The 13,849-nt window shown below is 34.9% G+C and overlaps 1 protein-coding gene across 14 annotated transcripts in view; it reads left to right on the top strand.

Moving 5' to 3' along the window:
• CEP290 (centrosomal protein 290) overlaps positions 1 to 13,849 on the top strand; it is a 55,330-nt gene that overhangs the window by 37,802 nt on the left and 3,679 nt on the right. For 6 of the 14 annotated variants that reach the window (XM_075150711.1, XM_075150685.1, XM_075150677.1 and 3 more), the window contains 14 exons: positions 10 to 223; positions 424 to 561; positions 660 to 881; positions 1,454 to 1,570; positions 2,990 to 3,135; positions 4,027 to 4,182; positions 4,801 to 4,924; positions 5,490 to 6,140; positions 7,175 to 7,309; positions 7,566 to 7,652; positions 9,222 to 9,386; positions 9,729 to 9,851; positions 10,180 to 10,343; positions 13,294 to 13,480. In XM_075150711.1, the coding sequence (XP_075006812.1) occupies positions 10 to 223; positions 424 to 561; positions 660 to 881; positions 1,454 to 1,570; positions 2,990 to 3,135; positions 4,027 to 4,182; positions 4,801 to 4,924; positions 5,490 to 6,140; positions 7,175 to 7,309; positions 7,566 to 7,652; positions 9,222 to 9,386; positions 9,729 to 9,851; positions 10,180 to 10,343; positions 13,294 to 13,480 (2,629 nt within the window). Of the gene's footprint in view, positions 1 to 9; positions 224 to 423; positions 562 to 659; positions 882 to 1,453; positions 1,571 to 2,989; positions 3,136 to 4,026; positions 4,183 to 4,800; positions 4,925 to 5,489; positions 6,141 to 7,174; positions 7,310 to 7,565; positions 7,653 to 9,221; positions 9,387 to 9,728; positions 9,852 to 10,179; positions 10,344 to 10,498; positions 10,644 to 13,293; positions 13,481 to 13,849 lie in introns of all 14 variants that reach the window. The other 8 variants (XM_075150653.1, XM_075150701.1, XM_075150657.1 and 5 more) reach the window with 6 other exon arrangements.

Below are 13,849 nucleotides of genomic sequence, written 5' to 3'. Positions count from 1 at the left end.
TTTTGTTAGGCTTCAGGAAAAGCACACAGTTGATGTGGAACAACTAAAAGGTGAAGCAAATGAATTGAGGAACATGTTATCTCAGATGGAGAAGGAATTAGCAAATGTAAAAGCTGAACTAGAGGTCCAAAAAGAAGCAAATAATAGAGCACCCACAGCAACACTGAAAAACCTGGTGGAACAGCTGAAGAGCCAGTTAGCCATAAAAGAGAAGCAGCATAAAGTTAGTCAACAAAAATTAATCCCTATGTCACATAAATGTTTAATGTTTGCTTAATGCTTAAGAATTCTATGTGTAGTACAGCAGGAGGTAGAATAGAATTGCATAATATAACATAGTAAAATATATTTGCCTTTTCTTGTTTTGTAATGTTCATATTAGCAGCTTCTTCAGTTAAAAGAACTTGAATTTATTATTTTCAGGCTTTGAGTAAAGCACTTTTGGAACTCCGAGCAGAAATGACAGCTAATGCTGAACAGCAGATTATTTCTGCTGCATCACAAAAAGAGGCATATATGAATGTACAGGAGATTGTTGACAGACAAACAAAGGGGCTTACGGTGAGTACTAGGTAATATCATTGTATTGCATTGTTGTATTGTTGATAATCCTGATTTTGGGGGTTTGTTGTTTTGTTTGTTTGTTTGTTTTCTTCTAGACACAGGTAGAGGAATTAAATAATCAGATTACAAAACTTACAGATAGCCTTAAAATAAGTAAAACCCGGGAAAGTTCTTTGTCTGTTGAAAGGGATGAGTTGAACCAAGAACTTCAGAGGAAACAAAAAGCATTTGCTAAAATGATGACAGAAAAAATTGAAATGGAAAAAGAAAATGAAGAACTGAAGAAACGAATTAGGAGGCTAAGCAGTAGCATTCAGGTAGAAGTGATTTTTAAAAATACATTCGATCTTGGTCAAGTTTCTGCATAGATGTGCTGTTTTGGGGGGAAAGATTAAGTACTTTTGGCTGGCACTGAGATTTATACTTGATTTTAAAATTTATGTTTGCTCATCAGCTGGGTTACATATGAGCTATTAACTTCTGCTGTTGGAAGCATGCCTGAAATAAAAGGAAGAGACTGAAAATACTTGCTCCTTCAAATATGTTTGAAAGAGTCTGAGGAGTTGAATTACCACTTTCAAAGCTTCTTTGAAAAATGGAATTTTGTCATCTTCCTGGCTCTCTTTATTTCCCCTCGGAAGAAAAGTAAAGGATTTACAGTAGAATTGTCTAATTTTTTTTTAATTCAGCTACTTGCCGCTGATTATTCAGTTTAGAATGCAAAGTTACATTCCGGTACTTTAATAATTCAAAGATGATTTTAAAAAGATCATTTAGGTTGTAAACTAATTCTACCAATTGGAATTAAAGTCCTTATTTTTTGAGTGGAGAAAAATATTTAGGTTGTGGTCACTAAACTTTAAGTTTGTAAAAGTTTGTAATTTTTCAGAGCAAAGCTGATGAACAAAATCTGATAGATGCACTTCAGAAAAAAATTAAAAAGTTGGAAAGTGAACTTGAGAAGAAGTGTGAACAAACAGAAAAAAAAGGTATAAGAGAAGACAAGGTATGTGATATTTAGATCGTGGCTTTGAAAGACATCAACAGCCTAGGTCTAGGCCTAGGCAGTTCAACTCTCCCTATTGCCTCTAAAAAAATGCAACCAACCAACCAAACTTGATCAGAAGAAAAGCAGTTCCATGACTGTAACTTCTTCATGTTTCCCATGCTCTTTTTTATTGCTCTTGTTGCTTGGTACTGGTATATTAATGTTTTCCTGCCCTTTTTGTAGAATTAAAGATCCACTATAAATCTTAGAAAACTAAGATTTTATAGGTAGCAGGTAGTAGATACTGATTATGTAAGTGGTGTCAAATGTGCATTTGCGCAATCAATGCAATGATAAAAACATGAAGTACTTAGGAGCAAAAGTGTGAATCCTAAAAGGGATGATGTCTGTATAAGTGATTATTCTTCACAATAGTGATCTCCACGTACAAGAGGTTCTGAGCGATTGGAGATGTGTTCATTTTACCGGTTGTTTTGTTTGGTTTTTTGCTTGTTATTTTACTACTTCAGTAACTAATTAGTGGTTTGTCATAGTCATCATGAAGTATACTGGAATATTATAGCATGCTTGTATAGTGACATTCAGACTATTTATGATATTAAATAGTATTCTAGGGCTGCACTTATGCTTCCAAGTAATTTGAGACTTTTAAAACACCTGTTGCTTAGTGTCTAGAGATTTTTTTCTCAAACTTGGCATGTTTTTTCCTTTTTCCAAGATTTTGCTTTCTGTCTGTCCCTTAGTAGCAGTAACTGTTTAGAATGAAGACAGAAAAGAAAGTACAGGGGCTAACTGGAGAAGGGAAAAGTCTGATTAAAGAAAACCAAAAATTGCTTACAGGAATATTGACTGTGATTTTTCAGTAGCCATTTGTGATCACATATAATTTATAGTTACTGAATTGTAATGTAAGTAGAGATTCCATTTCTCATAGGAAAAAATAAACTAAAATGACTAATTTTACAGCTGTGCAGCGGGGGCATATAAACCCCTGGTGAGGTGCAGAAGACAGATCTGCTGTAAATTGGCATAGAAAAACACTTCTTTTTCTTTAATCTGTCTTCTTTACTAACATGTAATTCAAAGTAAAAGGATACATTGCACTAGCACCTCTGATTTCATAAAATGTGTCACTCCTTTTTTGTAAAATGAATATTAAAAGCTAAGGAAGAATTTGGTAATAGCATTAAACTGCATCAGCTCATACACCAGTCACTACAGCATACTCAAGGTGTCCAGCTGGGCCTGCTATTTACCTTATGGTAAATAGAGTAAATAATATATGCCTGCTATGGCTTCATGTTTTAAATTGATAAATGAAGAATATATCATTCTTGGTTTTCTAATGTGTTTACTTATTTTGCTTTAAAAAAAAAATTCAAAAAGAAATACATAATTTGTTTATGTGCTTCACAGACCTCCAAGGAGGAAATAATTAGATGGGAAGAAGGTAAAAAATGGCAAATCAGAATGGAAGGATTGCGGAACAAACTAAGGGAAAAGGAAAAAGAAGCAGATGCTTTAGCCAAACAATTGAATACATTGAAGGAGATTTATACCAAGTGAGTTGGTTTTAATAGATTCAGCTACAAAGGGATGTCATAAGGAAAATCCAAATATGTTTGCCACGTAATAATTGTAACAGTTTGTTATGTTTATGAGATTGTTGTCTAGAATTTGACATTGCTATTGAGATTAAAAGGATTAGTTAATTTTCAAGCAGCAGGCTATTCCTCTAGTATCCTTTCCCTTGTAGAAACCAACAACCTTTATTACAAGAAACTGTCTCTGAATAAAACTAATTTAAGTCCTTTATTATGCGTCTTGTATATAGCATTCTGTTATTCCTATGAAACAAATAACAACTTTATGAAGACAGGCTGTTTCTCACTGCTGTGTTATTTAATCAGATTGCTAGGATTGGATACTGTGCTGCTGTTATATGTAGTGCTACTGCAGTACTGACAGTTCTAAGATTATGAGATGGAAGCCTTTTAAAAAAAACACATGCGCAAAGCCTCTGCAAATGTTACGTTACATTCACTACAGTAATGGCAGGGTTTTACGGATAAAAGAGGCAGAAGAGAAAGGAAACTGTGATGGTGATTGTAGTTGTTGTTAGATTGTGATTTGAAACTGCTTCAAAATGGCATTTATTCTTAGCAAGTCTTGCATGAATTTCACATAAAACACAGGCAAGATCACAGCAAGTGATTTATGACATGCTTGATACTGACTCATTGTTTTTTCCAGGTTAAGTTTTTGGGTTTTGGTTTTTTTTTTTGTGTTAAAGCTGTACTGTCTATAAGGTCACCTTATTAAACAGAAAAGGGGCTGTGGTTCAGTGAGCAAATAAATTGCAAATGTGGGTTCTTTAAGACAGAAAATATTTTCTCCTAAAGAAAGCAAGTTAGCAAATAAAGTTTTAAATGTAAATTTACTGGACGTTGCAGGACTGAAAAAGAGAAGATTGTTCTACAGAAGAAACTGAAAACTACTGGTGTCACTGTTGACCGTGTTGTCGGAGTAAGAGCCTCAGAGACTGAAAAAGAACTGGAAGAACTAAGAAAACGGAATCTAGATTTAGAAAATGAAGTTGCTCACATGAGGTGAGAGGCATTTTAAAAGAATCTATAAAAACTAAAAAATCTAAATGAGAAAAAAATCTGTGGAAAGAGATAGATAGTCTCTATTAGACCAACTGATTCAATAACGAAAAAAAAACAGATGGGAATTTCAAAAATCCTTCTGTGAGTCTGTGACAAGCAAAGTTAAAGCTACTTGGGAGCAACTGTGCATGTTCAGAGAATATGCAGCATTGGTTCGTTATTCTAAAAAGCTAAATAAGATGAAAAACATCTGGCCCCTATTGTATAAAATTATAATTACAATTTAGAGTTGGTGAAAGTTACCGAAACTGCTAAATTGCAGTTAGGGAGTGTGTTCTTAATCAATGTATCCACTATCACAGTGGATAATGTACCTGAGTAATAGAAGCTGTACACATCTCAAAAGAGCAGATTCCTTTTGCCAAAGTAAATACTTTCGATTCATGGAGATTAGTTGGAATAGTATATATGGCTAACATTGATTTAGAATAACCACCCCAGTAATACTAGAAAATCCAGTCTAGTAATCAAGAAGTTCATGGGTTTTTTACCTTAAGGGATGTTTTTCTGCATTAATAGCCATTTATTTGTTTTCTCTTTGTTCATTTTTTGATGTAGAACACAGCAAGCAATCCCACGAGATTCTGTTGTAGAAGAATTACATTTCAAAAATCAGTACCTTCAGGAAAAGCTTCGTGCATTGCAGAGACAATGTTCGAGAGAGACATATTCTAGACCCTCGGTAAGTTAATAATGTAACCATATTACTTAGAGAAATCACACCTACTTAACAAAAATATTTGTTATCCATTTGGTATTCTGTGTCATTTAGCTGGTTTTATTTCAAATCATAGTATTCTGGAACAGGATATGAAATACTCAGCTTTTAGTCTTTTTAAAAAAACACAACAAAACAAACACAAAAAAACCCCAAAACTTACAGTTTCTGTGTTCTACAGGTAGAAGCTGAAATATTCAGCATCCTAGCATATGTGGAGGAATAAGGGATATGTATTTTTAAATATGTGAGTCTGCAACTGAGGGGCTACTTTTATATTCCATATTGACTGAAAATTTGGGATACACAGAGTTAGGGGAAATACTGAGCTGCATTTCAGTTACATGAGGTGTTTTTGTTGTGTTTTGATTTCTACAAGGTTCATTATATTGCAAATATTGCATTACTGGGTTATCTTAATCTTTCAATAAATAGATTTAACAGTACATTCTAGTTTCTTTATGTCCTGTTGTGTTTTACTGTCTTCTGCTTTTCTTTCATGCTTCATTCTATCTTCAACTTGAATCAGAGTACATGTGACCAAACTGAACTGACCAAGTCTGTTCCTATCAGTATCAGTAAACAAAAGTATTTGAATTCCCTTCAAAAGAAACCTATTTCAAATAGGGATGAAATCAAAGATCAGACTAATCATAGCATTACTGATGGCAATGAAATAGATGAGGAAGGAGACTTGCAAACATGCATCATGCATAATGAAGGCCATGAGGCTACTGCAGATGCAAGCACAGAAGTGTCTCCTGAACAGCATCCTGAAGATAGTGAGAAATGCAAGGACACAGATATTTCTAGGGAAGGACTGAAAAACAAAAATATAGCTGAAGCTGATGAAGAGAAATGCAGTGAAAAAGAAGAAAATGTAACCCAACCTGAAAATGAAAAATTTAATGAGGAATTTGAAGAAGAGGAGAGGAAGCAAGAAATACTCAAGCAATCAAATGTTGATGAAGAAGAAAGTGTAGAAGAGCCTTATACTGACGGAATGAGCTGCAATCAGTCTGATTCAGGGGAACCTTCTAATCAAGCTAATGACTATGAAGCAGAAAAAATAAATGTGAATAATGAAATGAATCAACACACTGCAGAGGATAAACATGAAAATTACCGAAGTGGTACAGAGGGGCTTGAAACAAGCCCAGAATTTTGTGAAATGCCCGAGGTTTGATACTGTAGCAGTCCTCTAGCATTTCTTCTGTATAAATGATGTAGAAATAGAATATGATAATGCAGTGGTTTCCTATGCATGGTCTGCAGGGATGTTGAAGTAGTCACCAAGTGGTCCATAAGCAAACCTTATACTTTAATGATAGGCATGCACGTCGGCTCACAAGTAAGCTACTGTCAATTCTAAAATATTGATCGAGAAAGTTTACAAATAATCACAATGATACATGCAGCTAGTTGATGACCTTCATTCTTTAAGAGACTTATGATGTGTTATTACTTACACTAAGAAAAAAAAATGCTTTATTGAAGCAAATACTTTATTCTTATCATTATTAGTGATTAATTAATGGATCATATGGTTAATTCCATAATTGCATAAGTAAAAACTGCTGATTATTATATCATCAAAAGGTTTTACTCTTTACTAGTCAGGCATAATAATTTACTATATACTTATGATTGGAATCGGCAATATAAGGCATGCAAAGCAGTCTTTGTGTAATAGAAATTACTAGCCTCCATGGATAAAGACTTAGGATTGTAGGAACTAACAGACTAAGAACTAGAGTTACATAATACCTTCCTGACTTGCTCTGTAATCTGTTTGACTTCAGTGAAATTCCTTGTGCCATATGTACTATTTAATAAACATATCAGAATATGTCCTTAACATTAGATGCTGTTCCCAGGTACAGTGTGACAGCTTACTACACTTAGTAGCTTTTTTGTCTTTTAGACTTCGAGGTTTATTTCTACCCAATAGCTTGAGAGTTAATTTTGGTTTGACAAAATTTTTACTATTTTATACTGATTTGTAAACTTCCCTTAAAGGTTAAGCAAGTTTAGAAAATGTAAGAGAAGGAGTTAAAGTCAAAGCAAATTAGATCAAAACTGGTGATACAACTGTCATCCGTTTTATTTCTGTGAAAAATACTAATTCTTTGTTGCTATTAATCACCTACAACTGATACAGTGAATTGTGCATTACCACTTAATACTAAGTTTTTTCCCCTCCGTTTTCTCAAGACATCGGGAATAGGATCAGATGATCAATATCGAAGAGAACAAGAGGTTTTAAAGGAAAATTTAAGATTGTCATCTGAAAACGTTGAGCTAAGATTCCAGCTAGAGCAGGCCAACAAAGATTTGCCAAGACTAAAGGTAACATCTTTTTACCCTGACACAGGTTAGGGGATTGCTTAAAAAGAAATGGATCTCTTTTCTGTACATACTGTAAGTTTTTAATGTTTTTATGGAAGATGACAAGGTTGAATGGCTGGTAGAAATGATGAAAAATGTCATTGCAATGGAAAATTGCTTTCTCTTTTACATTTTTCAAAGTAAACCAACTGTAATTTTGTTACTGTCCACCTCAATTTGAAATCTAAATAAGTTGCTTATTACTTTGTTTTTTTAGGACCAAGTAGGTGACTTAAAAGAAATGTGTGAACTTCTCAAAAAAGAGAAGGAAGATGTTGAACGAAAGCTGGGCAGCATTAGAGGGGTGAGTATTATAATAACAGCATTTTTCATCACAATCAAATGAAACTGAAATACAAAAAACCAGTATTTTATTAAAGCTAAACTACGCATTATATGAAAAATGAAAATTATATTAATATATTTCTGTAAATGCTTAATATAGTTACAGCTTTATGATTTGAAAGATAGGATTTTGATTTGATGCAGATGTTAGAAAGTGTAAGTTATTGTTAGTGAAGTTTTTTTTTGTTGTACTATGCAAGATGACACGGTTAAATTTTACCCTAGCTACTGTCAGCTACTTTAGTAGAGCAGTATTTCAGAAGTTACAGGAAAAAAAGGCTTCAGCAGTGTCCAGTATCTGTCTTGCCACTAACTTGTCAAACTATTTGTGTGACCTTTTAAAGCAAGCTGATTTAATAAAAGCTCTTAAGTGCCTTCATAGCTCTTTCAGTATACCAGGAGGATGGCTTCTACTTCCGGGTAGAACCTGGAAAAGATTGTATATTTCCCATTCTTTTACTTGTACCTGGCATGGACTGTTCGTGTATCTGCCTATCTGTTATGCAGTGGTAGGTTTTGGATAAGGAAATGCAGGTTATAAAACTGTTTCATGCAAAGGTTCTGAGGAGGCAGCAAATTCTGAATCTTCCTCCCTTTTCAGGAAACAGAGGATCCGACAGAGGTTTTTATTTAACTCTGCTGTGTACCAACACAAACCTCCTAATCCCTCCAGTTGTTTTAGAGAAGAAAGAATAAGTCATTTTTTCTTTCAAAACTTGGTCACTATATAGGTTTATGTAGGACTCCAGGGAGTAAAATCTTCCCCATTTTCCACTGTACTGTGCTCCTTACCTATGTAGAAAGAAAAGGAGGTACTTCATGGGCCCAGAACTAGAAACAGCAGCATCTTTAAATTATTATTGCTGAGGAAAACAGTCGCTACAAAGATGATGAGAAGATAAATGCATTTGAACATCCTTTAACATCTTTTCTACCTCATAAATGAACATAGTGAAAGAAGAAAAATTGAGAAATTACAAGCTTTTTTCCCCATATTTATTTATTTATTTATCACTCTGCAAGGAGAATATATGCCTTGGGAAAGGGAGAAGATTTACTTATGCTTTAAGATGTAGTTCTTCTGTCACTTTAATCCAACACAAGTATGGTTGCTAAAAAAGGGCCCTCTTTTCCTCCCTCAAGCTTCCAGCCATACTTCCCCCCCCCCCCGACAGTATTAGCATTCAAGCAATTGCATCGTCTGTTGGATCAGGGAATTGCTCTACAAGAAAAGCTAAGAAAAAAAAGTAGTACTTTGATTTATTTTCCTAATGTTTCAGTTTAGTTCATAAAGTACAGCAGTTTTTGAGACTAACTGCAACTTTCTTGGGTAACACAGAAAATGAAGGAGCTGATATGTTGACTTTTGGGGATGAATATCATTTTGGGGAGCTAAGTATGCAAGAAACTTCAGGGTTCAAGTCACACCAAAATATAACATCTTTTTTATAAATACAAATTGCAATGGGAAAATAAGCTAACATGAACTGTTTACTTACTTTTACTTTTTTTTCTTCCCTCTCTATAGGCTGGTAGAAGTGGAAAGACAGTCCCAGAATTGGAAAAGACAATTGGTTTGATGAAAAAGGTTGTAGAGAGAGTCCAAAGAGAAAATGAAGATCTGAAAAAAGCTCCAGCTGTGGTTTCTAATGAGAAATTACTTGGTCTTGAACAGGAAAATGAGAGGCTAAAGGTACTGATTTATCTCCAATAACTATATTTAGATAGCGGTTTATATGCAAGTTAGTAGGAAAATGGAGCAGCAAGCCTGTTGTTGACATTGATTGGCACAGAAGTGTTTTAAAAATACCAAATATGAAACATGTAGAACACAAAAGCAAAACTTCATTTTAGCATAACATACTACATGATTTATGTAGAGGTACTCCGTACCTTAAGGATATATTTAAATATGTGATAAAATGTTATGTTCACTGTGCTAGGTAGCTGCAACTATGCTGTGCTTTAAAAATGGAAATCTGAAATTTTCTACTAAGCAATGTATATGTATTTTAACAAACTGTTTGATATTTAGTCTGAAATGGAAAAAATTAAGCTTCATCTGGGGGGCCAGCTGAGTATGCATTATGAATCTAAAACCAAAGGAATGGAAAAAGTCATTACTGAAAACGAGAGGCTGCGTAAAGAACTGAAAAAGGTATGATCATTGTAATGCATTCCTTTATTTCCATTAGTTACTGATTGTGGCAAGTATCTTTTTTTTAAATGGTTGATACAGAATGGACACTTTTCTAAGCACTGATACTGCTATGACAGAATTTTTAGTTATATGTGGAGAGGAGACACCCGAGGAGCAGCCCAAGACAGAATTTGGAAGTTGTAGTGCTAGTGATCTTGGGTGCACTATTTTCCTCTAAATCAGTGCTGACCCTATCTCACCATCGTTTTAGACCATCATTTTAGATAATCCTGTGCTTCATGTGAGGTTCAGTATTTCATAAACCTTTGTTTTTATTAAACAATAGGAAGCTGACAGTGGAGAGAAGTTACGAATAGCGAAGAGTAACTTGGAGATATTAAATGAGAAGCTAACTGTACAGCTGGAGGAAACCATTAAGAGGCTAAATTTGGCTGAGAGCCAATTTGACGGAGCTGACAGCAAAAGCTGGAAGTCCGTTGTTGTAACAAGGTAGGAATTGAGAATGAAGTAAGGAAGATAAACACAAGTGTTAATTCCTCTTTAAATATTAGCAAACAAATTAGACTTTCATTTTCATAATTTTTCTTTCCTCTTTTGAAGATAGTTTTATATTATCCATATTTCATTTTCTGATTCTATATTAGTATGTAGAATCAGTATGCAGGTCTCTGATATGAATCCAGAAGAGATCTAGTGTCCTTAAGTACTGGCCTTGTTAGCTGCTTCTATACCGAAGCCAGTTACCTCTCTCCCTTCTTCAGATCAGCTGTAGACTTCTGGATAGTTCTGGTAAAGGACATATTTTGTGTTCCTTGCTGCTTAAATGTATTGTATTTGTGCTTTGTGGAATAATGTCAGCATTTTGCTGAACATAGAAAATATTTCAATACCTTACCACATGGATGACACCATGTGGTGTCAACACAAACTGGAAGCCACCAACCTGCGTTTTCCAGCTTGGCTGCATTTGAATCTACATTTAACCGTGTGAATGTGCAGAGGTTGTGTTAGAAAACCCACTGGGATTTCTATACTGCTTGGGACATGTAGGCATAGCTAAAGAGCCTTCATGTGTGTCCTGAAGGCCCTGAAAGCTAACTGCAGTCAGCCAGTTGATTCTGTTATCTGTAGAAGAAGGGAGAAAAACTTGGAGACTAGCACTGGATTATCTTTTCCAGTATATAAAATGAAATGTGGGAATCGCCGTTTCCTAGATTTTCAGATAAAACTCAGACTTTGAAATCAGCATCAAAAATCATTTTTGGTTTATATATATATATATTATTTTTGGTAATAATAATTTTAGAATTCAGGTACCACTTGTATCACTCAGTGTGGAACAAACTAAAGAAAACAGGTCTATGACACCGATTTCTGCTTTGCAGCTTAGGCATACATTTTTAATTTATCTGTACTTCCGCAATTAGTTCAGATGCTTTTTCTATGACAGCCTATTTATACAGGCTGGAGATCTTAACTCTACAGCCTGAACAACTTAATTGCATTCATTTCTTTGCTAGAAGCAAGCTGTTTAGTTCTGTGTCTTGTAGTTTGCTTACAGAAATGATTTTGGCAGTCACACCAAAACCATTGCCAGTCCCATTTTCAATAATGAGCTACGCGCAAAGATGCTAGTTATATGTCACACTACCATGTTTAATAATGAACAGATTGATACAGAATATGAAGAATATATCTTTTATATAAGATACATTCACATGAAACATGCCTGTTACTCATCAAAGTGGATGAGGAAGGAGAATTTTACTGCTTGAGGCAAGAGTTTTTAATTGGGTATCATTTCTTGTACTGCCATATCTCAGAAAAGGACAAGAAAATGAAACAATGCTTATGCTATTAAGAGAAATAAACAGCCTGTATCCTGCATAAGGATGCAAGAGAGCAAATTTTTTGGGAAGAAATACTTAATCCTGGACTCCTGGATGACCTCAGGATGAAATAACATGACATGTTGCAAAAGTACTCTTTAATAGTTGTAAACAGAAGTGGAACGTATCTACAAAAACAATCTCTGACAGCAGCCTTATTAGGGCAGAAAATCAGGTGGATGGGAGATACTTATCTGATTCCATCTTAGGTCAGATCACTGTTGAACAGTCTATCTGCTGATGTCCATGATTTTACCCCCTACCCACTCCCCCACAGGATCCCTTGGGGGAGTTCTGGTGCTTCTCTGACATATTGCTGACACATTTCACTTCATTGACACTTCAGAAAGCCGTTCCTTTTTTTTAACCTTCCCCCTAACTATGTAGTGAGGTAAAATGTCTTTATGCAAGGTCAGATGACAGCCATATTTAGCGTATTTGGTAAGGAAGGAGGGCGAAACTGGCTGCCAGCCACAGGAGGAGGAGGACAGGAACATGCAGCAAAGATGCATGCCCTTAACAGGTAGCAAATCAGCTCCGTAGTTTGAATGTAGTTTTTCTTTTAATTCTTCACCTCTTTGAAAAACATTTCTACTTATTTCTATTTAGTTGATATAGATAGCTAGTTGTGGATAGATAGATATAAAATATATGGTTGTACTTAATTGTACTTGCCTATTTCAACTGGTGTGAATAAAAACTTTTACTTGCATTTACTTAACGTGATTTTAAAGTAAGTGGATAACATTAAGACATAACTAACCTCGAGGAGCTCATTCGGCCACTTTAACATGCAGTCCGCCTCACCAGCACATCTTACAAAGCACGTACATGGTAACAGAAGGTATTTGATAAGGCAGACAAAGGCATCATCCAGGTGATGCTTCGGAAGGCTCTTTGGCAGGCAGGAAGATGTTGGAGATCGCATTGCTGTCTGGAAACCCACTTCAGATGGGAGATTGGACTACATGACCTGCAGAGATACCTTCCAGCCAACATTTCAATGATTCTCTAACAACCTTTTTGTAGCCTTGTATGGCTCAAAGCAAAACGGAATCCTCCTCAGACTGCTGTTGCTCCAGGCTAAACATGATTTCTTGTAGAACATTTTCGTCTTCGGAGTCTTCATCTTCTGTATCTGTATTAGCCCTTTTCTCAGTATATTAATTTATTTTTCATAAATTATTAAATCATAAGGAAAATACTGTCAAAGGTATGACACTGAAGTAAGACCTGACCAATGTGCACACTGCATCAATAACAGACGTGCATGTTTTTAGTGGGAGGTGGTTTGGGGTTTATATGCAATACCATAAAAAGATTCCAGTCCCTCTTTAATGAAGTGTAGACACAAAGAAAGATCCACAAAGGTGTAACATTTGGAAAAGCCTTATTCTCAGATTAAAAAGATACTTTTTATTATGCTTCTTTCAGCTCACTTATTTATAAGACCAGTGATTATTTCAAGGCCAATGCCCCAAACATCTTTTAGGGTATATTTTATGGCATTTAATCTCCTAAAGATATTTTAATCTCTGTTTCCGCAAAAGTATTAGCTTTTGCTCTTATCTTTTTCTAAATAAAAATACTACCAGGATGCACGAAACTAAGATGAAGGAAATGGAAATGGATATTGCTAAAAAAACCCAAAGCATCACTGACCTTAAACGGCTGCTTCAGGAAGCAACAGAACGTGAACACAATGCTGATAAAAACTTAGAAGATCTAAAAGAACAAGTGAGTAAAATTTAGCCAGGTGATTCTGAGAATAGATTGCTTAATATTAATTAATTTCTTTCTAATGTCTATATTGGCAGAGTACATTTTTCTCTAATCCATGCTTTTAGAGGTTTTTTCAGTCCTAGTTACCATAATTGTACATCTACATATTTTAGCCAATTAATGAGGTTTACCACATACTATCAATATATATTCTTGACTTGCAGTCTTAGGGGAAAATTAATTTTTTTTCTACTGTATTCTTCTGTAGGGTTTTGTATTATAGTTTCATTGACCACATGAAAGCCTGTAGGTACAGATCCTTCAAATGGTCTTAAAGTCTTTCTAGCATGTTCCGCAGAGTAAGTTTGCTGCGGGGACTTCCCT

The sequence above is a fragment of the Calonectris borealis genome, chromosome 1, assembly GCF_964195595.1.
Source record: "Calonectris borealis chromosome 1, bCalBor7.hap1.2, whole genome shotgun sequence".
In the NCBI taxonomy this organism is placed as follows: domain Eukaryota; kingdom Metazoa; phylum Chordata; class Aves; order Procellariiformes; family Procellariidae; genus Calonectris; species Calonectris borealis.
Note: the sequence above shows the minus strand (reverse complement) of the source record. Positions and strands in the feature narration are given on the sequence as shown.